A 26,719-nucleotide genomic window follows, 5' to 3' on the forward strand; every position below is an offset into this window, starting at 1 on the left:
TGACAAGTTATTACACGGCTAAAATAAGCATTACCAAATTAAATACCTCTGATTGTACTATAAATATGCTGTGCGAACCATGGACGCTTAAGTATGTTCACATCCAGTTTTTTAGCATGGCTGGCAAGGGTCACAGACATTAACCTTGTGGTGATCCACAGCAGGATGTGGACTGAATTTTGCCTTGAATGTGGCAATAACATATTGTGAGAGGAATTAATAGGGAAAATATGTACAGGATCCAAAGTGCACCTTTAAAATGTGAGGAAGCAGTTCAAAGCTGAATAGTCTTATGGCTATGGATGCATTGTTAATCCATGGCCCCCTGTAGATGGGGGCTGGAATCCCGTTCTCAGAATAATCAGTTGGTTTTTATGCTATAAACTCACTTTCAAAGCGACGTGTAGGCATGTAGGTGAAGATCGCTAAGAGCACATTCAAAATGGTAAGCCATTGCTCACTTAACTCTCTACATATGGAAGGTGTTGTTTTTACATATTGATCACCTTCAAACCCATAAATACATCTTGGCATGATGAATATTGGTGAAAACCCTGCTAAGATCTCACCAGTGGGTATTAACATTTCACAAACAGTTCTTTACCATGGCCTGTTACTCCACACAATTAATGTGATTGATCTTAAAAGCAATTATCTTAACATTTTTATTGTCACTTTTTCATCAAAAGAGAAACACACAAACATTAGTCTAGATGTTATTTTTTTAGTTTTTTAAAACAGCTACAAGCAGCTGACGGTGAAGCACTGTGTCCTTTGTGTCTGGAAAACCTAAGATAAATAAATATAAACAATGGAATGTAGAATGATGACCAGATTTAGTCTTTACAAAGATAAATGAACAAATACTTCATGTTGCATTGTCCTTAAATAATTCATGGTTTGTTATAAGTTTCATTACTATCATTTTTTATCACAGCTTGGCATTTAAACACCTTGATCAAGGGTATTACAGTGGGACCAGTGACGACATATAATTTTGTATCTTTAAACATGTGTATGTACATTACATTACACAACATATGTATATGTAGCACAGTGTACACAGCAGCACGGTGGCACAGCGAGTAGCACTGCTGTCTCACAGCGGTGGTGTGAGAGGACATGGGTTTGATCCCTGCTCAGTCTTTGTGGAGTTTGCATGTTCTCCCTGTGTCTGTGTGGGCTCCTGCTGGGTGCTCTGGTTTCCTCCCACAGTATAAAGACATGCTGTTCAGGTTTACCCACAGTGTGTAAATGACAGAGTGAGTGTGTTCCACTGATGTATGGATGAGTGACCCAGTGTACAGTAAGTAGTGTATCTAGCAGTGTAAGTCACCAACGTGAATAAGGTGTGTGGGCTGATAACACTACGTAGAGTTCATTGGAAGTCGCTTTGGAGAAAAGCGTCTGCTAAATAAATAAATCTAAATATGTAGATAACAGCTGGTAGCATAGTGGTTAGAGCTACTGCCTTTGGACTCCAAGGTTGCAGGTTTGCTTTCCACCTGTGGCTGTAGTACCTTTGAGAAAGGTATTTATCCTAAATTGCTCCAGTAAAATTAGCCAGCTGTGTAAATTGGTAAATAATTGTAAATACCTCAACACTGTAAGTTTCTTTGGAGAAAAGCATAAGATAAATGTATATGTTTATGCAAACTAGAGACATGCAGCAGACTAGAACCATATCCTTAACTGGTGAGACTCTGGAGCGGGACCCTTTGAATACCATGTTTAAATAACTCACAAGCTTTTAGGGAGAGTATTGTTTGAATATTGCGGTATTAAGCACCACCATAAAAGAAGTGGTTTCAAGTTTCCAAGAGCATCAAGAGTTGCGATACCAAGTGTTGATTGAAAGTTTTTCTAGCAAAAATGTCACTGAAGATGTCTATATTATATGTGAAATTGTGGTGTACTTGTTTTTAGATCCGATAACAATTGAGTTAGTGTTGATGGTGAATTATAATATTCTACAGTGTACACCTTAGGGGTGGCACCACACACACACACACAGACACAGACAGACATAAACATCATAGCTGCCTGATAGCCTGTCTTGGTCTCACTGAGTTACCATGACTCCCCTATATAATAATAATAATGATGATGATGATGATGATAATAATATATACTATTATGTTGTAATAATAAATGAATGACTACTGCCACACTTTATTAGGACTTTATCTTGTGTTTTCCACTAGGTGGTGCGGTTGTTCTAACTTTCTAATGCAATTAAAGCCTTATTTGCAGCAGGGCAGGAAGATACATGATATCCATAATGGTTCTACTGTATGTTTTTTGCACTGCTACAGAAAAGAAGCCTTTATAAAGTTATTTATACGGGCCTATTAGAAACTCACAAAGGCAATATATTATATGCTGTAGGATTTCAGACTGAGTAGGGCACATAGGAGGTTTAAATATTGCTCCTATTCAGCTGGGCTTAGAAAAAAAACTAGTATACGTGAAACATCGGCTTCGACTTGATTTAATAAGAAGGTAAAAAAAGTAAAAAAAATAAATAAGGGCGCAAACTGACTGCGTTAGGTTCTCCTAAGAGATGAAATCCTGGGCGTCATTCACTGCGAATTGTTATTGTGTGTTGCGAGCGGGTCGGGAGCTTCCTGCCGGTCAAAGAGAGTGAAGCGCGGGACCAGAATCTCCGGCGCGTCACCGCCGAGAAGGCGCGCAGATCACGCGAAATCAGCGGACCCGCTGCCGCTCTACACCCCACCGCGCAGTTAGGCGGGCTGTCTTAATACCCACCGCTCCCGCCCCTCCCTTGTCATTTGTTCCGACCAGGACACGCTGTAGACACAGGAACTCTCTCTGACGTCCCACCTGGCGGGAGGCGCGTCCCCGTAGCCAACGACGGTGACGCGCGCGCGGACCTGCGCGAGTCACTCGCTGTTTCTGCCGCCGCCGCTGCTGCTGCTGCTGCTGCTGCTGTAGTTGCGCTCGGGCTGCGGGCCGGTTGGACATGGAGCGCGAAGGGGAAGCGCAGCGAGAGCCGCTCGAGCTGAAGAAGGGCATGTCCATATTCCTGGATGTAAGTACAGCCCGGTCCTCGGACCTCGCGCCCTGCGGACACGCGCCGCTCGCTGCCTCTAATTAATGACCGCCGGTTCGGTTGTTTACAACACACAGCCGGCGCTCGCCTGCAGGGAATATTCATTAATAAATATTGTCACTTTCCGCCAAGTTCCGCAAGCGTTTCGTACTTCAGCGCGACAGTGCCTCCAGACTGAGCGCAGTCACATGTCGCACACGCGCAAGTAGTGCGTAAACATGCCGCGCGCGTTTGTACACTACTATACACCTGTCAGTCAGTGACTGCGTGGCGAGAGCGAGCGCAACAGATCCGCGCTGGCGCTACGTGTCGATTTTCCCCACACTGTGTGTGTGTGTGTGTGTGTGTGTGTGTAATTCCCACATGATCTCGCGTGGCATGTACTGCTCTTAAAAATCGATGCATGCAGCATGATTGTATTCCTGTGGGTTCCGTGCTTTTCAGATCACAAGAAGTGACACTCAGCGCAGTGTTTTCCACTGACCTGGCTGGTGTGTGTGTGTGTTTAACTGATATTGAGAGCAGGGAGCAGGACAGACGGATCACGCATCCCGCATCGCGTATGATGAGCAGGTGATGACAGAGATGAAAAAGGCAAGAGGAGAAAAGGCGGATCGGAGCGGAGCTCCTCCATCCTCCTCCATCCTCCATCCTCCTCCCCGCAGGAGCGCTCCCCGCTTTTGTGGCAACGCTGACCTTTCGTTCCTCTCCGGCTCATCGCCTGTCTCAGCTTGTCTCGAAATTATATCCAAAAATGTTTGTAAACATCCCTCCTGTCTTGTCCTGTGGAGATCCATTGAAGAAAAAAAAAAGCAGAGTCAAATAGAAATGACTGAATAACAAGAGTTAATTCGTTAACCGGATCATTTAATGCAGCATGAGAGGACTTAATCTTTGTTAAATAGCTGTACAGCAACGTCACCTGCTGTGAGCTTTGCACACACAGGGCATAAGTGAATTAGTGCCTTTGTGTAATTTTTCTCTGTGCGAATATTAACAGCTGATATTGTAGGGACAATATACTAGCAAAGATATTGCACCTTATATTGTTATGAATTATTATAATACCCTAAGCCTTTAGGGATAAGTGAATGCTGTGGCGTGGATCTGTTCTGCTTTTCCTCCATGTGAGATGTTGTAGGAAGGTAATTGTTGTGGGGATTAACCTTAGGATGCAGATGTTTTGAACGCGTGATAAAAACTGCAGTGTCTATCTGTTATTCGGGCAGCTATGTTAGTTTACAAAGAAATGTCTTCTTTATCTAAAATGCAATGAACAGAAATAATGCTATTTTAAAGAAAAATTGCAGTTTTGAATTCTGCCTTTTAAAAAAAAAAAAAAAATCTTCTCTGTTTACTAATGAATGACAGAAAAAAGAAACTCAAATTATATATCAGTTGCTTTTGGTTTAGAGAGTTACTGTTGGCATATTGTTAAATGCAATAGGAGATGGTTAACATTCAGCGGTGCCGTGCATATGTCACAGTAACAGGCTGTTGTAACAGAGAACTGTTTATATTAACATCAGAACCAGACATTAGCAGAACCCAGATATGTTATGACAGTTATAATACTGGGTTGTGGCTTGGATGGACTTGCGTGGCACTTTTTAATGGACAAGATTACCTCTTTTACCTACTGCTTTTTTGCAGCAGATGCTGCTAAGTGTGTGTGTGTGTGTGTGTGTGTGTGTGTGTGTGTCGGTAAAATGTAGGGCTCTGTCTGCAGTACATTTTCCTGTGTTAGTAGAAGTAAAAAGCCACATCAGAGCAAAATTACCATGTAAAATAATGGATGTGGTGAGGGATTACTACAGCAGGCAATGACATCTGGAGCCCGATGTCTGTGTGCAGGGTGAAAAACAGAGTACTCATACAAAACAAGCAGCCCCACTATAAGCCTTGAGAACCCATTCCCCTGGTGTCCTGGTTAAGGTTACTGATTCTGGTGGAGAAAGAAGCAACCTTGACAAGGTGGAAAAGCACATTGGTAAAAAACAAACGTATCTGAACGCGTCTGTGCTTTTTTACCGAAACTCCAAAAATAAATGCATTGATACACTGGGATACTAACTGTGTTAAATCCCTGCAACAGAAATGCTTAGATATGGGCGGCGTGGGCCTAGGATGGGATCTACACCATTGCAAATACTGCTAAAAATTTTGGCATCATTAGTTTTGTGGAATCAGATGTGGAAATCCTGAGTTTACACAAAATCCATAAGTATAAAGTTATAGTACAGACTGTTCTGATTTTTAAGAGCGATAATACATTACGTTTACTTTTACTCATTTAGCAGATGCTTTTGTCCAAAGAGACGTACATCTCAGCAATAGCAATAATAGCTATCTTGGGTGAAAAAATGAGGTAATATTATTAGTAATATGTTTGCTCTTAATGTATTCTCCCTTTTCCTCGGGTTTGACCATATGTTAATTCTAACGTTTAGCTTTTAGGGAACTAACCTCAGTATTGTCCACCAGAATAATGCACAGCGTCCATTCTCGCAACGGGATCAATCCCCTTTCTGGGGCGTCACACAGGAGACAGCTGCTGGATTGGGATTTCAAAGCTGATATGGTCATCATTTTCTCTTTTATCTCCACCGTTTTCAGACATAAATTATTCAGCTGAGCAGCGCCATTGAGCATAATCAAAAAAACATATTTTTTAAAAAAAATTCTTTGAAGATGAAAATGAAGTCTGAAAATTTCATGACAGCTCTCCTCTGCTTTCTTGTTTCAGATTTTAAGAAGAGCAGATAAAAATGGTAAGGATTTTGCCGTTGCGATTCCGTGCTAATATTGAACTGCTATCCTGAGTGCTCTCGCTGTTCTCTCTTTCAGTGCCACTGTTTACTGATGTAATTTCTTAATGAAATTCCATTTGGATTTTAAACTAATGAACACAGTTGCTCAGTTGTCATGGAAACCCTGGACAGACTTTACCCTTTCTCTCTAATGATAAACAATTCATATTGTAGCACTTGGAGGCAGATGGCACAGGCTTAAAAGAAGGCAGATTTACATTAAATAAACGAAAATTATGAGCAGACTGCAATTACGCAACGACGCGCGACCGAGCATCTTGCCGAATCCTTCATTGATATTCCGGTCAACATTGCAACAAGTAGGTCTGATTTCTGATTATGTGGCTTTTGTTGGTTTGTAGGCCACTCAGTAGCATAATCAGAAGAAAATCCACGCGGTCCTTTGGATTTGTCTGTAGTGCAGGGAGGTGAATGTATTAATTACGTTTCTTTGCTTATTCATTTTATTACTTGCATAACGGTACATTTTAAGGTGTCCCGGAGAAGCTCGTGCGCTTAAAATGAGCGGCAGAACCAAGTATGAGTGAGAGCCGATGTGTTGTCGCGAGGTTTAGAGAGCATCCCAACAGCGGCCCTCTCCAGCATCCCAGCACCTGACGCCACTTTTCCGCTCCTGCATCGGAAGTGCGGTCCCCCTCGGTGGAGAATGTGGTAACGATGAACAACGCGGTCCACGGGAGGTCCTGCCTCTGGAGGTCCTCGCATGTTTGCAGTGACTCATCCGGCCCCTCATTTATACGAGGGCTCTTTTACCTTGAAGATCCTGCGGTGAATCGGCTGAAAGGACCATCAGCGCAGGGCTGTTCTTTTGGGAGTTTGGCTTGTGTGTGGTTTTCAGATGAATAGCGGTCCATTATACCACCATTGCATGATAACTAAGCTAAACACCATAATCAAATGTGCTGCTGAGAGAAACAGACACAGTACAATGCAGTACAATGCCTACAACACACAGTGACAGCTATCAAGCATGAAGACCTCAATTTTTAAGGCTTTTGCTTTGATTAAAACATCTTTTGATGTCAGTAATTTTTTCTCCTAGCCAAATTATTTTTTTCCCCATTGCGGTCACACTCCGAACCTCTTGTGTGACTCACCCGGACTTACTGATGTCACCTCTCGACAGCCCCAAGGGTCCGACATGACAGCAGGACAGCGCGGCTCGGTCGGCACACGGACACCGCACATGCATAAACATGAGCCTGAACCGCGGCATCTAACCTTCCCGAAATATCACATTAATTTCTGTTCCGCGAATAAAAGGTTGCAAAAACAAATGTTGGCCTGATGACCAGAATGGTGTGTGAGGTTGGTTGTTGACGTGGTACCATGTGGAGTGTCTGAGTGCAGCTCAATGTCCATTTTCTAAGGCACTGACCCCCCCCAGCTGTTTGGCGTCCTTCCTGCGTGTGTGGATTTTTGCTGTGGACGAAACAAATTGTGACTGACGGAGTCGACCGAACGAATTTGATGGTCTGAACCACATTAAATTGAACATCTTTACAGGGGATTTTTTTTTTTTTTTTTTAATAACTCAATTTGAATTTGTGGTGGTCTAAGAAATGCCTTACATGTGTCCTAGTGCTTTATTAAATATGGCAAGATTTTTTGCTAAACTTAAGAAAAGCTATATGATAAATATTAAATTGCAATAACTTGTTTGTTGCCTGGCAAATAACGATACAGAAGGCTTACGTAATCTTTTGAAAAACTGAAATCAACCGGAAAGAACGAAATCCTATTGCAATAATATACTGTTCGTTTGAAGAGAAAATCATCTTGACTGTTTCGTCTTCACAATAATTGAGTCCCGTGCTTTCAGTGAACCGCCGACGGAAATATAATTAAGACATTACCTGGAACAAAAACGAGTCTGCAGAAGGATGCATGGGGATGAAGGCTGAGAAGTTGTGCTCTGAAAGATGTCTCACCTGCTGCTGTCCCTTCATTCATTGCCGTTGTCATTATTGACGGATGTTCTCATCTCATTGGTGACCCCAGCAATGAGAGCGTTTCTAACACTGCTCCCTGGAGGTGGTTGGTGTATTCTCGTGGCTAGCGAGGGCGCTGACGGTGTGGGCTCTTCACAGACGATGGGAAGCTGTCCTTTGACGAGTTCAAGGCCTACTTCTCCGACGGAGTCCTCACAGGAGATGACCTGAAGGAGCTCTTCCACACCATCGACACGCACAACACAGAGTAAGAGCAGTTCACTTGTCTGCTATTCTCCTCACTCTGTCTCTAACTTGCTCCTTAACCTCAAGGTGCTGGACCCCTCTTCTTTTGGTGCATTACTTGTTGGGATGTGCGTCAAAATGTTTGGAATAGGCCCGGCCTACTGCGGACTTCAGTGTAGTGCAGGAAGTCCTTCTAGACCAGTCTGGAGGTCAACAGGTATGGTAATTTTTTGATCAGCGCACACTTCACTCCAATAGTACAACAGCGGTTACCCTTCTTGGATGCTTTTTTGTGTTTTATTATGGATAACAAACCACATTTTTTCTTTAACCCTTGCCACCCTAACCCATACTGCAAAGAAACAAGACGAAAAAAAGGGTACAGCGCTGTGGACAAAGTATGGTCTCATAATAAACTCACAACAGACTGTGTTAGGTGTCAAGGTGATATGATGGCCTTGTGTTCTTCGAAAAAACGTCCTAGATTTTTATTCTTAATTCATCTGATGGAAGGGTTTGCAAGTTTTCAAAATTAGGGTGACGGATCATTTTTCCTTCATTCCACTAGAAGCAGCAGTTACCTTCCTGCTGTTTAACCACTAAATAACTTGGTTAAATGGTGGGGTGTCTGGTGTTCTGGTCAAAGTCTGCTCCCCATGGTTCTACGTTTGGCTTCGTTCTTCATAACTGCCTTCAGTTTTCTGATTTATGCAAGTCCTCGCCTTCTCATGGGAGAATTCTCATTCCTTGCAGTAGGTTTCGCAGTACAGCTGCACCGACTCTTGAACCACAGTAGCTCACTGAACACTGAAAGGAGACTTTGTCGTTGACTTGCTGGATTTTGCTTGGTTAAGGGTCCCAGCCCTCTTATTCATTTTTAGGAACATGCTCATTAATATTCATTTAGTCGGATCCATGGCATTGATTTTCTGCAAGCTTCTTCCCCCACTTTGCCCTTTGATCAGTGTGCGGCTCGAGGCAGAACTCGAGCTCGTTCAGACAAGCGGCACCGTTTGCCTTGGCGCCTGGCGGCTTTGCGTTTGGAGCCGGCGTTCGCGTCGCGGGCCTCTCTCGTACACAATGTCATGACAGCAGACTCCGCCGCTGGGATGTGCCCTGCGGCACGGCGGGCTGCCAGCCCATCAACATCGTCAGCTTTATCAGGACGGCTGTGGAGGTGTGTACGGGGGTGTCGAGGGGTCTGTTTGGTGCACGCAACCGGGAGCAGATAGATGTGCCGTTCTCAAGTAAGTGGAAGGCTCAGAGGAGATGTGCCTAAGAACCACAATCTTTATAATGCACAAAAATCTCAGAAAGTGATGTTGGCGCACTCTCATGTGGCAGGCAGAGGGTATTATTTAAAAACTATTGTTCAGTAATGATCTTGTTTTTTGCTCGTTGAAGAGGAAATTAATTTAATTTGCATTAATTCTTAGCAACACCCATAGGAATGGGTCTATGATACATACTGTACTCTTTGTGTTTCATTACTACTCCTTTATATTACATTGTGTGGCGAACTCATTTTTTCACAATGAGAAGCAAAAGCTTGTGTTTTTTGCAGTATGCAATGGGACAGCTGATAAAAAAAGCCCCTGTGTAGGAGCAGAATATCTACTGTGATCCCTAACTCCAAATAAGACCTGTATATACCAAAAAACGTTTTTAAATCCAAGAAATATATTTTGATATTACATCAACTATTTCATGTGTTCATCTTTTGCATTATACACACACATTGACCCAAACCGCTTGTCCCAAGCGGGGTCCCAGTGAACCAGAGCCTAACCCAGCAGCACAAGGTGCAAGGCTGGAGGGGGAGGGGACACACCCAGGACGGGACTCCAGTCTGTCACAAGGCACCCCAAGCGGGACTCGAACCCCAGACCCACCAGAGAGCAGGACCTGTCCAAACCCGCTGTGCCACTGCACCCCCTTCTTTTGCATTATATAAATTTAATAATATTTATTACATTAAACAACACTTTACATTGTTGTGTGAATTTTGGGTGTGTTGTATATGCCGGATGAGTTAAAGCTTTGAATGCTGAATTTCTGGCTTCTGTTTTATCGATTATCATCGGAGATAAAATTATCGTAAAATTATAGGTAAAATACTGCTGCATAGAGGAAGCTAAAAGTCTAATAACACTGATTTCGGAAAGCGTGACTTGTGTTAGCTGAGCTCTACCGTAGGTAAAACGGTTTCTGCCTATGAGCTTCCATCCTTCATGCAAATTCAATTTTTGAAGACAATGCGGATATATTCATGTCGCCAACCGGATAATTAGCCCCGTGAAGGCAATATGTTGTTCCGCCTCAAATTCTGAGCTGATGTGTGGAATTTTTGCGGAAATAGACGAACAACTGGCTCCAGTGCGTTCAGACAATGGTGCGTGCACTTAGCACGGTCCTCATACTGATGAGGTGAATATCCCACTCTAACTTCCCTTCTTGCTGTCTGATGATTCCAAGTCACTCAAGTCATGCTGGTTTCCATGGCAGCATCTCTCCCAGAAGATACTTGGCCCTTTTGTAGTCTGATTTTGATATTCATGTGTTTCTCATGTAGCTGTGACGTCTAATAATAGCCTCTCATTACTTCTATACTCTGAGCGCTGCTGGACAATTCTTTATGTTAAAAATAGTTTTTGTCACATGTGTCAAATGTCCAAAATGCAGAATTTCTGCAAGCCGTTTAACACCCATGCCATTTGTACAGTCATGAAAAATTTTAGCAACCACAGACTCCTTGCTGTGCCTGAGATCATGTATACATCAGAGACATATACATATATTCTTCATTTTCCCCGTTTTGTCCTGAAGAAACTGATTGTTCCGAATATTTCAAAATGTTTTAATTATGCTCATTCACATAATTGTTTCTCGAGGGGCCTTTTGCCCTGAGTGATTTTTCCCCGTCTTTGGGCAAGTGTCCTTAACCTGTCTTACGACAAAAAAATTGAAGATAGGGTCTGGCTTCACAGCTGAACATCACAGGGCTGTATCTCAAGATAATCCTTATCTTCTGTGCTACTGGCACGCTGAATTCTGAATTCAAACAGACATAGCAATCAATGCCATCCTATACCTTCTGCTCTTGATAAAATGCACTTAATAAAGATTGGTGCCAGTGAAATATGGAATCTTACTAATTTGGAACGGCTGTAGAAATGGTTTGCGGCTATGTATAAAATCATTTCCATCTATTAAAGATAAGTAATGTTGCAGTAGTTTTCCTCTATGTGTAGTTGAAGGGCTCGGTGTCTTCTTGAAACACTAAGGCGTAGGTTTTAGAAACACCAGATAGGATTGCTTGTGTACTTGTATTTCTGTAAGCTTATGCTGCGTCTCAACTCTTAGGACAACATTAATAATGACCGTTGACGAAGGAAAAAATGGATCATATTTCTGTTCATTCCCTGTCATTGTCCTTACATGGCTGAGCAGGAGGAACCCTTGTAGGTGCGATAGCTACTAAAGTGATAGCTGTGACTGGAGGACCCATGAGGCAGGTCATAATCTGCATCCAGCATTGATTTGCTTTTCATTATACACAATGGTCACACCTGCAGGGAATTTAGTGCTGGGGCCATAAGTAGTTGGAGGTGACCACATAGGGGCACGGCAAAACAGGGGTTTCAAAAGCAGGTTTTTTCATTTCCAAAAAAAAATGTTGACTCTGACTCTTTAACATTGACTCTTTAACACCTCGACATAAAGTAGAGGGAAACCAAAAACCATTCAAAACCAAACAGAACTTGAAAACCTCATACTTCTCTAGAAGAACCTACTTCTTACCCTTTTTCTTGTCAAACTTCTCCGTCCTTCCAGTGCTCTCTTGTCTTCAGACCAGCCGCTTCATTATATAGGTCACTACCTAGAGCATGTTTTGTCACGGGCCGCTGAGGAGCTGTCCATCATGTCCAGTCTCACCCTGGTTCTACCGCTAACAAGCTCACAGTATATAGAAAAATACATATCATTGTGATACCCCATAACTATAAAACTGCATGCAGCTGAAGCATTCGGTTTACAGCCATGAGTCACACGTTGGAAAATTATTATTTTTAGAAAGGCATAACGCTGCTTAAAATATTGCTTGTGTGTGAGTAAAGGTGTAAGCACTATCCTGAATGCGTAACAGGGAAGCTGAAAAAGTCTAATTTTGCTAGATCTTGTCTTGTTGAAAGAAGAATTCTGGCAATTATTTGATTGAAATACAGGGTTCTCTCACGTAACTGCCCATCTACGAGAATTCGGACTTGATCAAATGTAATTTGTACCGTAAAATTTGAATAGCAACCTATTAACTGACAGGAGATAATCTTATGAGCACATATTGGTGACGCTGAGCACAGCACAAAGCGAGCAGCTCCCACACGCAGTGTCGCTTCTTTCGTGTACCTCTGTTGTGTCGTAGTCATGTGTTGGCTTGTAAACGTCTCACAGAAATCATGTAATTTTTTGTCATAATGTAAAATCATAATGTATTATAGTAATGAGCCTTTAAGCCATAAAGTTTTTAAAGAGAGTACTAAAATAAGTGGAAAAAGGCAAAGGAACGCCTTTCCTATCAGTTGAAAAGTTTAAGTCATGAAAAGCTTATAATTAATGTGAAAACAAGTATCATTAAGATTGACTCCGTGTGGTTTCATTAATAAATTTCATACAGTACGAATGACTCAGCAGTGCAGGGTGATGAGCGTTATGAATGATTATATTGACAGCTGCCTTTTTACGTAGTGCACGTATAAATAACCATTGTAATATTTATATAGTGCACTTAACAGTCTATCAAAATGCTTTACAATAAAGAACAAAGATACACACGTTGAAACTCTAAAGCAAAGAAATTTATAGTACATTTCAGCATTTAAAAAATACAGTAATAAAAGAACAACAGAACCCTTCCATTGTCAAAATGCAGGGTTACAGTTATCCGGAGTCTATCCTGCGAGTAAGGGTACACGCTCAGCAAGATTCCAGTCTGTCGTAGGGCAATCGCACACATCGTTCACGCTCACATACACAAACTGTAGGCAATTAAGAGAAATCTGGAACATTTCAAGGGGAGCCGTGACGGACCGGCGCAACCAGAAGTGCAACCATGCCATCCGGGAACAGCATCCTGAAAGAACTCAACGAACCCTTTCGTTACACGTGTCCTTGAACTGATTTCAGCTCGGACATTTCCCACTATTTCGCTGTAGCCGTTGCTTCTGGTATCACTGCGATTCATTGTCTGCGTTTATCGAAAGCAGCTTGCAGTATCTGACGCATTTATACGGTAGAGTGTTTTTACTGGAGCTGTTCAGTCTGTCTACCTCGCTCAAGGGTCTTATAACAGTACTGGGGAGGGGAGATCGAACCAGCAGTCTTTAGGTTACAAGTCCCGGTCTTTGAGCACGACGCTGCCTGCTGCTTCCCTCACATGAGGGACACTTTTGTGGCGTGATGTACAGGTTACAAAGGAAAGTCTGTCAGTAGGTCAGGTTGTGAGTGAGTGAGTCGGTTAGTCGGTCAGTCATCTGTCCCACCTGAAACCCTACTTCCAGCACATTCTGCACGGTAGCAGAACCTACTTCTTGCCACGTCTTCCTGGAATTTTAGGGCTCCAATACCCTAACGTTAAAAGCTTTTTCCACTTAATTTCTATTTTCAACCTTCAGGCAAACAAGCAAATTTGAGATATGTAGGTTAACATTTTAATTGTATAACTTGTTGTAGGGCTTTTTTTCGCGTCCTGCTTAGAACATGCATTTGACATTTTTCTCCTTTTTATTCTGCAGCAATTTGGACACAGATGAGCTGTGTGGTAAGTGAAAACTTTACAGAATGAATGTTGGGACATGTGATGTAACTGTAAGCCCTGTTACTCCGTTGAAAGCCCCTCTGTTGCGAGTTTCGCAGTCAGTTTAAATGCCAGTGCTACGTGGAGCTGATTTCAACATGTGATTATCATTATTTCAGGTATTAATGAATGAATGAATGTTATTTCCTAACAAAAATGTTTATTTTCTTTGTTTTTAAGAGTATTTTTCTCAGCACCTTGGCGAATATGAGAATGTCCTGGCAGCCTTGGAGGATCTGAACATCTCGATACTGAAGGCCATGGACAAGACCAAAAAGGTAGGCTTTTCACCTCTGTGCTCCTCTGCTCTGCCTTTGGGTGCGAGGGATTCTGTGTGTGTGTGTGTGTGTGTGTGTGTGTGTGTGAGAATGAACAGCAAGTAAGCTCCACTTGTCATGTCAGCAATGATGAATTTTTATTATTACCTGCCATTATTGGAAGTTTCTGTAAGATCTCAGGTTTACAATTTCTGTACTTTTCCAGGAAAATGTGCTGAATCTCTCTGCGTATCCCAAGTGTCTCATGTATTCTAAAACTTAAAATATCACACCATTTAAAATGTTTTCTTCTGATTTAAGCCATACTGATGAATGGTTTATGAGTGGCGTGCTGAGATTTAATCAGCCGGCTGCAGGATTAACGCTGTATTTCTTTATTAATCAGAGAGGTCATTTGACTCAGATGATTAGGCAGTTTAACCAGTTGAACTGAATGTCATGTCTGATGTAAATATATAAAGGAAACCTGTGTGTGTGTGTGAGTGTGTGCTTGTGGGTTTTGATGTCTGTATGTGTGCATGATGCAGGTGACGCTGCTGATGCCCATTAAAACACTGGCTCACCGGGGAGTGACATTTCATGTCACGCACTTCTCCGGAAACATCTTTCAGGCACGGAGCATGAGGCATAATCGTTCTTTGCTTCCTTCGAACTTGATGGCTAGTTTCCCGATCTGCTGCATTGCTTCTAACTGCACGTCCCCGGTGTGAGCGTAAGGCGTGCGGTCACACAAATGAGTTACAAAGGCCATTACGCGACATCGGGGAGCCCTTGGAAATGAAATATAGGCCGTCTCAGGACAGATAAACCTGTTTTGCCTCTCGGCGGGGTGTGTCTGAAACCACACAGTGGCAGCGCGGTGACCTTTCAGCCCGGTCGGCTCGTCTTGATCCCATTATGTGCGCGAAGACGAGAAAGCTGTTTGACAATAGCCGATGTGATGTGTTGCAGCTGTCCTGGGTTATTGCGCAGGCAATATTTCCCTAATAAAACATCCTGAGAGTCTTTGCCGTACATCAAGCGTCTTACCACACTGGCACTTTAATGTGGTCGAGGTGATGTCAATCAAACCTCGTGGGTGGACTCTATATTTTACCTGCCACCTCACGCTTTTTTATGGCTTCGAAAAGGACGCACGTCTGTTGCAGGCGCAAGTGCAGTTTTAAAGCTCCGCTGCTTAGCGGTACCGCCACTATTCAGTCACTTAATTTTCGTTCTCGCGTTGCCAGTGTTCTTTGAGGGTGTCCTCTCGAGGTGTGCTTTATTTTTTTTAAATCTGTTCAAGCATTTACTTTTAGCTGATGCTTTTCTTCAAAGCAACGTTCGGTGTTAAGGTATTTACAGTTATTTACCCATTTATACAGCTGGGTAATTTTACTTGAGCAATTTTAGTATAAGTACCTTGCTCAAAAGGAGAGGGGTGTAGTGGCACAGCGGGTTTGGCCAGGCCCTGCGGTGGGTCTCGGGTTCAGGTCTTGCGGCGGACTGGCATCCCGGCCCGGGTGCATCCCCTCCCCCTTCAGCCTTGCACCCTGTATTGGCAGATTAGGCTCCAGTTTGCCGCGATTTCACTCGGGACAAGGGGTTGTAGACATTATGTGTGTGTGCCTTGCTCGAGGGTACTACAAGCAGAGGTGGGAATTGAACCAGCAACCTTTGGTGCTAAAGGCAGCAATGCTTACCACTATGCCACCAGCTGTCCCATGTCCAAGCATTCAGGCATGCCTTGAAGGAGATACACATATTTTACATAATAGATCACTGGATGATGAGGTACATGGTTTTAATGTTCATTTCTACAGTTATAAGTGTGTATGAATGGTAAGCTGGGAGCTACATTTAGTGATTAAACCTTGGGTTATTTGTGTGGGAAATACTACATTTCCTGGATCCAACCATTGGAGGCATCTTTGGCATCTCTCTGGATGCCTTTGCGACTCTTTGCAGCTTGTTTGCACGATCAGCCGTCAACGCTGGCCAGGTCTCTTCTCGCCTGGAGGAGAAACCGCTCGCAGATTGTGCCGAAAAAAGATCCTGATACTCTTGGCTTAACGCTGGCTTTTGAATTGTGCCTGAGGGTTTTGTGCAATCGCTGCACAGCTGCGTTGGGTTCGACGGTAGCTGTAGAGATGGCTCGCTAGCCCAGCCTTTATTTCATCTCAGGAAACTCTACTGTTGGTTGTTGAGTTTGACAAAGGCGATGGAAGCGAGTGCCTCTCTCACAGCCGTGCACAAGAATGCCTCGTAGCCGGTGCTGGAAGTGAGGTCAGATGTGGTCGGACCGATTGCCAATTCCACTTGTGCTCCGAGTCTCCAGATGGCAAGGGAGGAAGCACGGTGTGATCCTCTATGACTTGAGTCTCCCAGTTCCTCATGAAGCATTTACATTTACAGTTATTCATTTAGTGGAGCTTTTCTGGAAAATGACGTACAATCATCGCCTAGTCTTTGGCTCACAGCTTTATCCAAGGTGACTTACAATGTTTAGATACACAACGCTTAACTCCCTACGGCCATTCACCCAATGACACCCCAAAGCAATGTAACACACACACACACACACACACACACACACTTTACCGGTTCACATGAAACATATCTGCAGACTAGTGGAGGCAACCAGAGCACCTGGACGAAAGGCACGTAAGCTCGAGGAGGAGATGCAGACTCCATGCAGACCGAGGCAGGTTCGAACCCACATCTGAACACGGCCCGAGCGTCGTGAGGCATCAGCGCTACCTATAGAGTGCAGGTCTGTCAAGACAAAGGGACTGTTACTCACTTGTGAACAGGGTATCTCTTCTCGTCCCAGCCCTTGAAGCTTTGAGCTAATTGTAGGTTAATAATAATTTAATGCTGTAATATATTACTTTGCAGTCGATTATTTGGTCCCATTTTCCACATGCTCTGACAGAGGAGTGTTTAGACTTCGGCAGGTTTCTGTTTGGGCTGATGTTCGCTGTGCCACTTGAGTTTGGATCGGAGGTTAATACGCTCCGACTGCGATTCGGGAGGTGCTCGACACTCCGAGAGGGACAAATCATTTTTCCTGCCCGGTGGTCCTCAGCGGCTATGCTTCCAGGAAAGAGCGTTTCCTATAAAAGCAAGAGCTGAGGGAACGGACGGTCCCGCAGCACAGAAAGAGCTCGATGCAGAAACGTCGTGGTGATCAGTCTGAATACGGGCGACTGAATTCGGGCATCAGCCGGCTATTCTGGTTTCCAGGGGTCAGGGTCAAATTGTTGGTGATTCAACAGGGACCAGCAGATGGACTGATACACACATACTTACAGATCACTGGAAAAAAAGTAATAGTATTTCAGTACACTTGAAGGTATGAAGGTAATCTTGCTGAAAACCCCTTTGTAAGGTGAATTCTCATAAAGGTATGATATACAAAACTACCATTATTTTCAATGGTAAACATTTTATGCATCCCTGAGCGTCGAATGAGTGTCAAAACACATCCGTTTTGGCTAAAATATCACCAAAAAGCAGCCACAACTGCTGTAACACACACACACACACACACTTTCTGAACCACTTGTCCCATACGGGGTCGCAGGAGCCTACCCAGCAACACAGGGCGTAAGGTCGGAGGGGGAGGGGACTCGCCCAGGACGGGACGCCAGTCCGTCGCAAGGCACCCCAAGCGGGACTCGAACCCCAGACCCACCGGAGAGCAGGACCCGGTCCAACCCTCAGTGAAAACAATGCAAATGAATTGACACTCAAGTGAACAAATTGACATCATTTGGACAGTCCAAATAGGGTCCATGATCACTGCGATTATACCAGAAGAAACTAGCAAACAGATCAGTGTAGTATAATGGAGAAGAAGATCACATTGTGATACTGGTCTCGCCCGCTGAGCTGTTGGGTGGTGTACAAAATCCAAATTCAGTTCTTGTAAATATGAAGAAATGCCTTGTAAGCTCAAGTAAGGGCTTTGAATAAAAGTGCTTATATAGTCCGGTTCTTATAATCCAAATGGACGTATCTCAGGGTGTGGCTATATTACATTATAATAAAGTAATATCAAGACCAGAAATACCATTAAAACAACTTTTATCCCGAAGATTTATTTTAATATTCCTCCTATGGTCAGGTGTTCTGCAAGATAAGCCTCCGTCAGCCCAGAAATTAGTCATATCTCCCAGGGAGAGAATTATGATAGAAAATTGAGTTCTGCCAGTTTTTCTTGTTAAGTTTTCGAGCAGGTGCGCCGTGACATGACCCGGGAGTGAGTCACCAGGCAGGCGGGAGCTCCGGAGCATAGGATCCCCGGGGGGGGGGGTGTCAAGGTGCCGGGGTCCACAGCCTGTGCGTGGGAGGGTCTGCTGCAGCGGAGGCACGAGGGGCCGTCCGACCCTTCCCCGCATACCCCCCTCCCTCCAGCCCACCTGCTGTCCAGCCACTGCAAATGTCAGCACTGCCATTTAGACAGGGTGGCAGGGGGGCAACAAAAGAGAACCGCTGAACACGGCTCAGCTGGTGGTGTGTTCAAACCCTCGGTGGGACGGTGTTTCTATGGCCTTGATGCACTTTTCCGAGTTTTATTCCCTTAGAATGCAGTTGTAAGGGAGAGCAGGGGACGCAGGCGGCACAGTGCTCTGCTAACTCATGTCCAGAATGTGGTAGGATCTAATCCCTTGAGACACACTGCGGCTGTACCTGTGAGAAGGTACTTTACTTAGCAGGGGGTAAAAGCTGTCGTTAACAAATTAACGACAGAGCGATAATGGTAAGGAGGTCCTGGCACTGGGTTTTGCTCTTCTCGTGCTGCATTGAAAACATTATATTATCACACACAATGTCTGAAACCGCTTGTCCCGAGCGGGGTCGCGGCGAACCGGATCCTAACCCGGCAACACAGGGCGTGAGGCTGGGGGGGGGGAGGGGACACACCCAGGACGGGACGCCAGTCCGTCGCAAGGCACCCAAAGCGGGACTCGAACCCCAGACCCACCAGAGAGCAGGCCCCAGCCAAACCTGCTGTACCACTGCGCCCCCATATTACATTATATTATATTATATTATATTATATTACCAGGCTTCTGGTTGCATGAAAAAGATGTTGAAGAGAACATTATTCTGGTAATATTATATATACAGTATATGGCTGTTATTATCAATGAAGGAACATTATGTTGGTTGGTTAAAATGTTTTTTGATTACTGTTAGCGGTATGAACCACATATTGGTATTTTGTTTATTTCCGTTTATGTTCCTTCCAGACCCTGTGGGTTGAAAAGAAAAGCCTTTTTACTTCTTACTCACCCACACCTGCCTAATCTCTGCAGGAAGCAGTAAATTTGTATAAAAACCGCAAGTGTGCTCGGCTTGTTTGGAAGGTAAGAAAAAGAGTTTGGTTGAATCCCCAGTGAGCGGATGGGGGGGGGGGGTGCGATGTTACGCTGCCATTGTTCCTGCGCTGAGGACACCTGTGGGAGATCTGCATTCATGAGCACCATGGTGTCGGTTCCCCCACTTACTCCTTAAGAATATAATTAGTTCCGTGCCCTGAAATCTGATAAGCATCATGAAGCTGCAAATCTGCACACTGCTCATTCCTCACCATGGAAACCCTATCAAGACAAACCACACTGTAATAAAATGCAGGCACCCTCATTTGGTACACATGCCTGAATTTAGATCATGAACCGCTGTCCAAATTCTAGTACTGTAGTTTTACAGAAGTTTACCTTGTGCAATGATTACTTGAATAACTCATTCTGATTTGCAGCATTAAAACGGCACATTGGCGCAGCGGGCCGCGCTGCTGTCTCACAGCGCCTGGGTGGTGCGAGAGGACGTGGGTTCGATCCCCGCTCGGCCTGTGTGGAGTTCGCATGTTCATGTTCTCCCCTGTGACTGCGTGGGTTTCCTTGGGTGCTCTGGTTTCCTCCCACACTCCAGAGACATACTGTTCAGGTTCCCCCATACTGTGTGAGTGTCACAGGGAGAGTGTGTCCCACTGATGTATGGATGAGTGACCCGTTGTAAGTAGTGTATCTAGCAGTGTAAGTCACCGCGGTGAATAAGGTGTGTGGGCTGATGTAAAACAAAACACGGAGTCCGAAGTCTAACGGCAAGTGAAAATTTCCCTCTCATCGCAGCATGAGCTGGACGCACTGTGTGCCGTGGTCTTCCTCTGCAGCTCATCGCGTCTGTGGTCTAGGCTCCCATGCTGCTCGTTGTCTCGTGCGCAGGAGTACCTGGAGTCCACCCACCTGGAGCAGTTTGTGACGCGCTTCCTGTTGAAGGAGACCACCAACCAGCTGCAGTCTCTGCAGAGCTCTCTGGAGTGCGCCATGGAGACCACGGCGGAGCAGACGCGTCAGGAAAGGCGAGTGTCCCGTATGGAACCAGAACCTCCGTTTTGTCAGCGTGCATGGAAGCTCATCCAGGCTTTGTGAGTGTATGTCTGTTAAAGGAATGTTGTGTCCGAATAAGAGCGAGCTTAACCGGATTTAGGTCCCCCTTCCTCCACAGCCAGAGCGCAACATATGAGCTCATATATATTCACTGTTGAATATTACAGCATGCCTTAGACACACAAGTTTAATTTGTCTGCCGTTGATGGTTTTAACACTGGAATAATAGGGTATGATTTTTTCTTTTTTTTTTTTTAAAAAAAAAAAAAAAAGCCACTGAAGTCCAGTTATTGGAGCCCTCTGTTTTTGTTTGTGTCCCAGCCAGTGTTTGGATGCCTAGCTGTGATTTTGTTTTCTTTGTTTTGTTTTTATTGCGTCTGTGATTTCCTTCGAGTCGCTTTCATATTAAAAATGCCTAGCGAGTGAAAAAGCGAGCGTTCTGATAGTGTTGAAAAGAAAAAGGCGAAGACTATAGATGTAGAATTGAAAGTGCTGCATGAAAATATAATACTGTACTGTATTTACATTATATTATTATTATTATTATGCTATAGTGGTACTATAACATCAATAATGTGTAAAATTAGAGAAAAATATATAGGAAAACCCTGTTATGCAACCTTGCATTCCATCCACCCATCCATCCATCCATCCATCCATTTCCATGAACCACTTATGGTGGTCCGGAGCCTATCCCAGGATCACTGGGCACACGGCTGAGGGGGAGTACACCCTAGATGGGACGCTAGTCCATCGCAAAGCCTAGCATTCCTACATGTTAACCGTTTATATATCCTTATGGCTCATATATTACACTGTGAGGGGGTTTTCGACTTACGAGAGAACTGACTTACGACGAGGTCACTGGAATAGGTCCCCTCTGTAAGCTGAGGACCACCTGTGGTTGGAACACGATGCTTTTCCAGAACCACTTTCGGGTGTGCTGTCAGGAAGAGGCAGCGCCCTGCTGTGACTCGCCACACGTGTGAGGAAGGAGATGTGAGCGGAAGCCGTACCGAGCCGCACGGATCTACGTGCCGAATGCCGAATAGAGCCGTCTTCACGTGAGGACCCGGAAGGGCGCCTGCCCGGCAGCACAAGGGGGTGAAGGGCGGCACCGGACGACTTCGCGCCTGCCGAGCGTCCCTCCTTCTCCTTCGGACGGGACGACGCGTGCGACGCTGGAGCGCTGCTCTGCGAAGGAGTGCATTGCATTCTTCAAAGAGAAGCTCTCGCGTTTGCTCCCTATCCCTCTTCTTATGCCAGAGAATCGTCTCCCGTTTCGCGTTCGGAACGGACGTCGGGGAGAAGACCCGTTCAGAAAGGAAATGTTGCGGCGGGACACGTCAGGATAAAGCGTATGCAGAAACGGCACATTGTTTCTCGGTGTTTAAACGTTGCCCAGTGACCCAGTGCAAAGGCTCACCGTCACATTCGGGGCCATTCAGTGCTCGTAACGGTGTGTGCCGGCGTTCTGGCGCTTTCTAAACCACTAACGGTCCGTGCACAGAGAGACGCGGCGGAATTAGGCCGGTTACCGAGACAATTAGTTCGATCGAGCGCTCGGGGGCGACGTGAAACCTGACACGCGGCGGCCGGGCAAGACAGCTCTGCTCAAACTCAGACTCAAATACCTACTTGACCTGGAACCAGACTGTCAATGGGGCAGAGTGGCGACTACGGCTAAGCTGCGCAGTCCTTCTAGAGCTCCTCTCTTTACTTAGGTGTACACTAAATAAATCAATTACACACACACACGCACACACACACACATTGTCTGAACCACTTGTCCCATACAGGGTCGCTGGGAGCCAGAGCCTAACCTGGCAACACAGGGCATAAGGCCGGAGGGGGAGGGGACACACCCAGGACGGGACGCCAGTCCGCCGCAAGGCACCCCAAGCGGGACTCGAACCCCAGACCCCCCGGAGAGCAGGACCCGGTCCAACCCACTGCGCCACCGCGCCCCCCGCCTTTCGGGATGATTTGGCTTCATTTTTTTTTCCTCTGCCAAGAGTTTCTTGTGCACTCATAGTCAAATGCTGGTTGTCATTCGCAGAGAGGTTTGGGCTCTTCTTCCGTTAGCAAGATGACCGCATTCGCCAGCAGCTCAGGCGTGACTCATTGTTTCAGCGCAGACGATGGCGTCACCCTCACCGCCCTTTGCTGCTTTCCCCGTGCATCTCCCCCAGCACCTCACCACCTCTTCGTAACGTCGAATTTGCCTCCGCGCTCTGCGGGTTGTCTCCGGGTGCGCTGGATTTCGAACGAGGGGTTTGTGTAATATAATTTATTTCTGGGGAAATAATACACCGAGAACATCCCTCAACGGTGGGAACGGTGAGAACATGGAGCGGGAGGGCTGTTCCGCGGCTCCCTCGCAGAGGTCCGAGACCAGGGCAATCGCATCATTAAGCGCAGCGTAAAGTTTCCCAAATTCAGGGTGAAAACATTTGCGTTGTTATTTCCGTCTTTTCCCCGCTCGTCTTTTCACGCGGCGCCTGCTGCTCGTGCTTCAAGTCACCGGCGTCGAAGACAAATTGAAAACGACGTAGCGCATTTTGTATTCTGTCTGATGTGGGTCTCTCTGAAGGCTCATGAAACAGCAGGATGAAAGATGAGGGCCCGGCTCTGCAGGGGGGCAGCCTCATCGAAAGATGTATTTCTATGAAAATGCCGCTTTAATGATAAACTGCTGTTATGGTGCACGCTGTGTAAGAGAAGTCGGCGTGGATGCTGCCGGTGCTCATCGCTGAAGTTCCGATACAGCAGCTGGAACGCAACGCGTGCTACGGCTGTCTTCTCCCGAGAAACTGGAGAAACTGGTTTTCCGAGCCAGCGATGTCCCTCGGGTGACTCTTACTTATGAGACGGCTGTTGCAAAAGTGCCGTCTCAGCTGACTGTACAGTTTAACAGTAATTTATGCCTGATCAATGTGTGATCGTAGCAGATTAAACCGGATAGAACCTCAGATCCAAAGGTCACAGGTTCGAATCTCACCTACTGCCACGATACTCTTGAGGAAAGTACTTACCCCTAACTGCTACAGTAAAATTACCCAGCTCTATAAATGGGTAAATAATTCTACGTTGATTAACAATTTAAGCTGATTTGGAAAGGATTGTCAGCTAAATGAATAAATGTAATCCAGTTCATTTGGATTTTTTGCCGTGTCTGTTTGTTTCAAAAAGCTTTCCACAATTAGGGACAGGACTAAAAATCGCAGCAATCTTGAAACATCCAGCCATCCATCAATTTTAACTAACTGCTTATCCTGATCAGGGTCACGGTGGTGTGGAGCCTATCCTGCAATCACTGAGCTCGAGGCTGCGGGAAAGCACACTCCGCACGCGACGCCAGTCCATGCCAGAGTAGCAAAACACACACAAAAGCTATGGCATCATCGCCAGTTTATCTGAACTGCGTGTCTTTGGCCTGTGGTTGGAAACCAGAGCACCCGGAGGAATCCCATGCGGACACAGGGAGAACATGCAGACTCCACACGGACTGAGCTGGATTAGAACCTATGCCAGAACATCTCAGGCACTGTGCGGCGGCAGCCGCACGATCTCGAAACAATTAAAAACGATATTTTATTCATGTAGCACACGCTTTTTATACAGTCTGCGATCAGACAGACAAAGAGGTAGACGCTGCGTGCAAAATAACAAAAGGTGAAAAACTGACACGCTGCTATGTGTGCACGTAATACAGAAGTATCATATCACATATGAAAAGCTCCAAATAGCAATTTGAACCTTTCGGTGTCCAGCCATTGTTAACTTGTCTTGCCTGTACATTAATAGCTCCTGACAGAGGAGCTGGTGCCATAGGCAGACATCACTTGTGATTTTACTCACTGGTGCTCAGGCGCGTGGAACAGTCGTGCGTATGAGGCCCAAGGACGTCCGCGTGCCACCCCGCATCACTGTCGCCCTCATCGGGGCTTCCGCTCCGGGAAGGTCTGGCTCCTTTAAGGAGGTTCGACGCAGCCTTGCGCGATGATCGCAACACGTCCCCATATGTGCGGGGTCACGGATGACACCGCGACCACAGCGACGGGGGGAAAAAAAAAAAGCCTCTCCTCCAGGCTCCGCTTATTGAAGCAGCGCTGCGGAGAAGTCTCGATGGGCTGCTGACACCCAGCCCGCTTATAGTTGGTAAACACTTGCTTTACGCACCCAGACTCATTATTGATTCTGAACAAGGAGCAGGGAAGAAAGAAACAAGCGGTAGAGTGATCGCAGGCATCCTTTATGCCGGGAAAGCGTCCTCAAATAAGGCTTTCGAATCTTCTCGAGTGTTCACGTCGTATTACGGTTCACATCAGCGTGCCTCGGATTTATCGCACGGCACTAAGTGTGTCGTCGTCCTGCACCGGGTGGCATCTGCCGGCCTGCAAAAGCGGGAACCCGACGCAGTTACTTTTTGGTCGAGCGGCATGCGGTTTACACCTGGAGGCTTCCCTGTGAAGCCTGAGATGGTTACTCTGAAACGGCCTGGCTCCGTTGTGCTTCCGTTGCTCGCACCTGCTCCAGAGTAAACAGGAGAGCACGAGCATGGCAGCGTGAGCATCGTATTACATGTATTATCACCGAAATTAAGTCAACATAGGCGGCATGGTGGCGCAGCAAGTAGCACTGCTGTCTCACAGCGCCTGGGTGGTGTGAGAGAACATGGGTTCTGTCCCCGCTCAGTCTGTGTGGACTTTGCATGTTCTTCCCCTATCTGTGTGGGTTTCCTCTGGGTGCTCTGGTTTCCTCCCACACTCCAAAGACATGCTGTTCAGGTTCACCCATAGTGTGTGAGTGACAGAAGGTGAGAGTGTGTTCCACTGATGTACGGAGGAGTGACCAGTGTAAGTAGTGTATGTGGCAGTGTAAGTCACCACGGTGAATAAGGTGTGTAGGCTGATAACACTACAGAGTTCACTGGAAGTTGCGTCGGACAAAAAAGCATCTGCTAAATAAACAAATGTAATGTAACATGGCAGTGGTAATAATCCAGCCCTGATTCATAGGACACCAAACTTCACATCTTAAGGTAAAGCTTCCCGATGGGTCGAGCACTCTGATGGGGGGGTAGGGTCGGGGTGGTAGATTGTGTCCCTGCCAGCATCTTGAGGTAGGTAGGAGTGGAAGGCGCTTCCCTCAGCCCGAATTGTTCTGTGGATTTCCTCTTCAGACAGGGCCCAGTGAAGCCAGAGGTGCTGTCCATTCAGTGGTCGGGACGGCGGTCGAACAGAAGGCTTCAGAGGAATAACAGCTTGTCTCCCAACAACCCGCTTCTCAGCATCGTCAGTTCAGGTACTGATTCACAGCCTTCCCCTGTCCTCAGAATGGAGGCGGCCCATGTGCTGCATGACCCCCATCTGCAAATGTGTGTGTACTTATGCATCCCATAATTCGTGCTGAATGGTATAACTGTGTAATATGGATATCTAAACTGTATGGGTGAAATAGCTGTTGATTTGAATAAAAAGAATATATTATATATATGGGGGGTGCGGTGGCGCAGTGGGTTGGACCACAGTCCTGCTGTCCGGTAGGTCTGGGGTTCAAGTCCCGCTTGGGGTGCCTTGCGATGGACTGGCGTCCCGTCCTGGGTGTGTTCCCTCCCCCTCTGGCCTTACGCCCCTGTGTTCCCGGGTAGGCTCCGGTTCCCCGTGACCCCGTATGGGACAAGCGGTTCTGAAAATGTGTGTGTGTGTGTATTATATATATGTATATGCATACACACTTTTTAAAAAAATTAAAACACTATTAATTTCTTATATGCTATTATTACTAATTTATCTATTAATGCAAGTTAACATAAAAGGAACAGAGGTGTGAATATGTTGTCCATGATGTAGTTTTGACTTGAACCAACAAATATACTCATTATCCACTTTTTACCTAACTTTACAGTTCTGTACCGGTAATACATCATTGTTGCTGCTGTATCCTCCCATATGAAATTTATATTTGGTGTGTGATGCTGTTCCATGTTGTAAAGTAGCACCGGGTGCCAACTGTCTGAAATCAGAGCTCGGCGGAGTGTTTGGAGGGGGTTGTGAGCGGCGACCCTGCATCACCCCCCCCCCCCAAAGCGTGGTACTCTGACTGAAGTCAGGCTGCGTTAGTTAG

The 26,719-nt window shown here is 45.6% G+C and overlaps 1 protein-coding gene across 1 annotated transcript in view; it reads left to right on the top strand.

The window, feature by feature from the left end:
• Nucleotides 1-2,813: 2,813 nt before the first annotated feature.
• The window catches only part of necab1 (N-terminal EF-hand calcium binding protein 1), a 30,805-nt gene continuing 6,899 nt past the window's right edge, over nt 2,814-26,719 (top strand). The window contains exons 1-7 of the mRNA XM_018727131.2: nt 2,814-3,052; nt 5,820-5,844; nt 7,995-8,103; nt 13,874-13,899; nt 14,116-14,213; nt 20,426-20,562; nt 25,776-25,897. Coding sequence (XP_018582647.1) covers nt 2,984-3,052; nt 5,820-5,844; nt 7,995-8,103; nt 13,874-13,899; nt 14,116-14,213; nt 20,426-20,562; nt 25,776-25,897 — 586 coding nt within the window. The 5' untranslated portion in view covers nt 2,814-2,983. The remainder of the gene's footprint in view (nt 3,053-5,819; nt 5,845-7,994; nt 8,104-13,873; nt 13,900-14,115; nt 14,214-20,425; nt 20,563-25,775; nt 25,898-26,719) is intronic.

Source organism: Scleropages formosus, chromosome 23, assembly GCF_900964775.1.
Source record: "Scleropages formosus chromosome 23, fSclFor1.1, whole genome shotgun sequence".
Lineage (NCBI taxonomy): Eukaryota > Metazoa > Chordata > Actinopteri > Osteoglossiformes > Osteoglossidae > Scleropages > Scleropages formosus.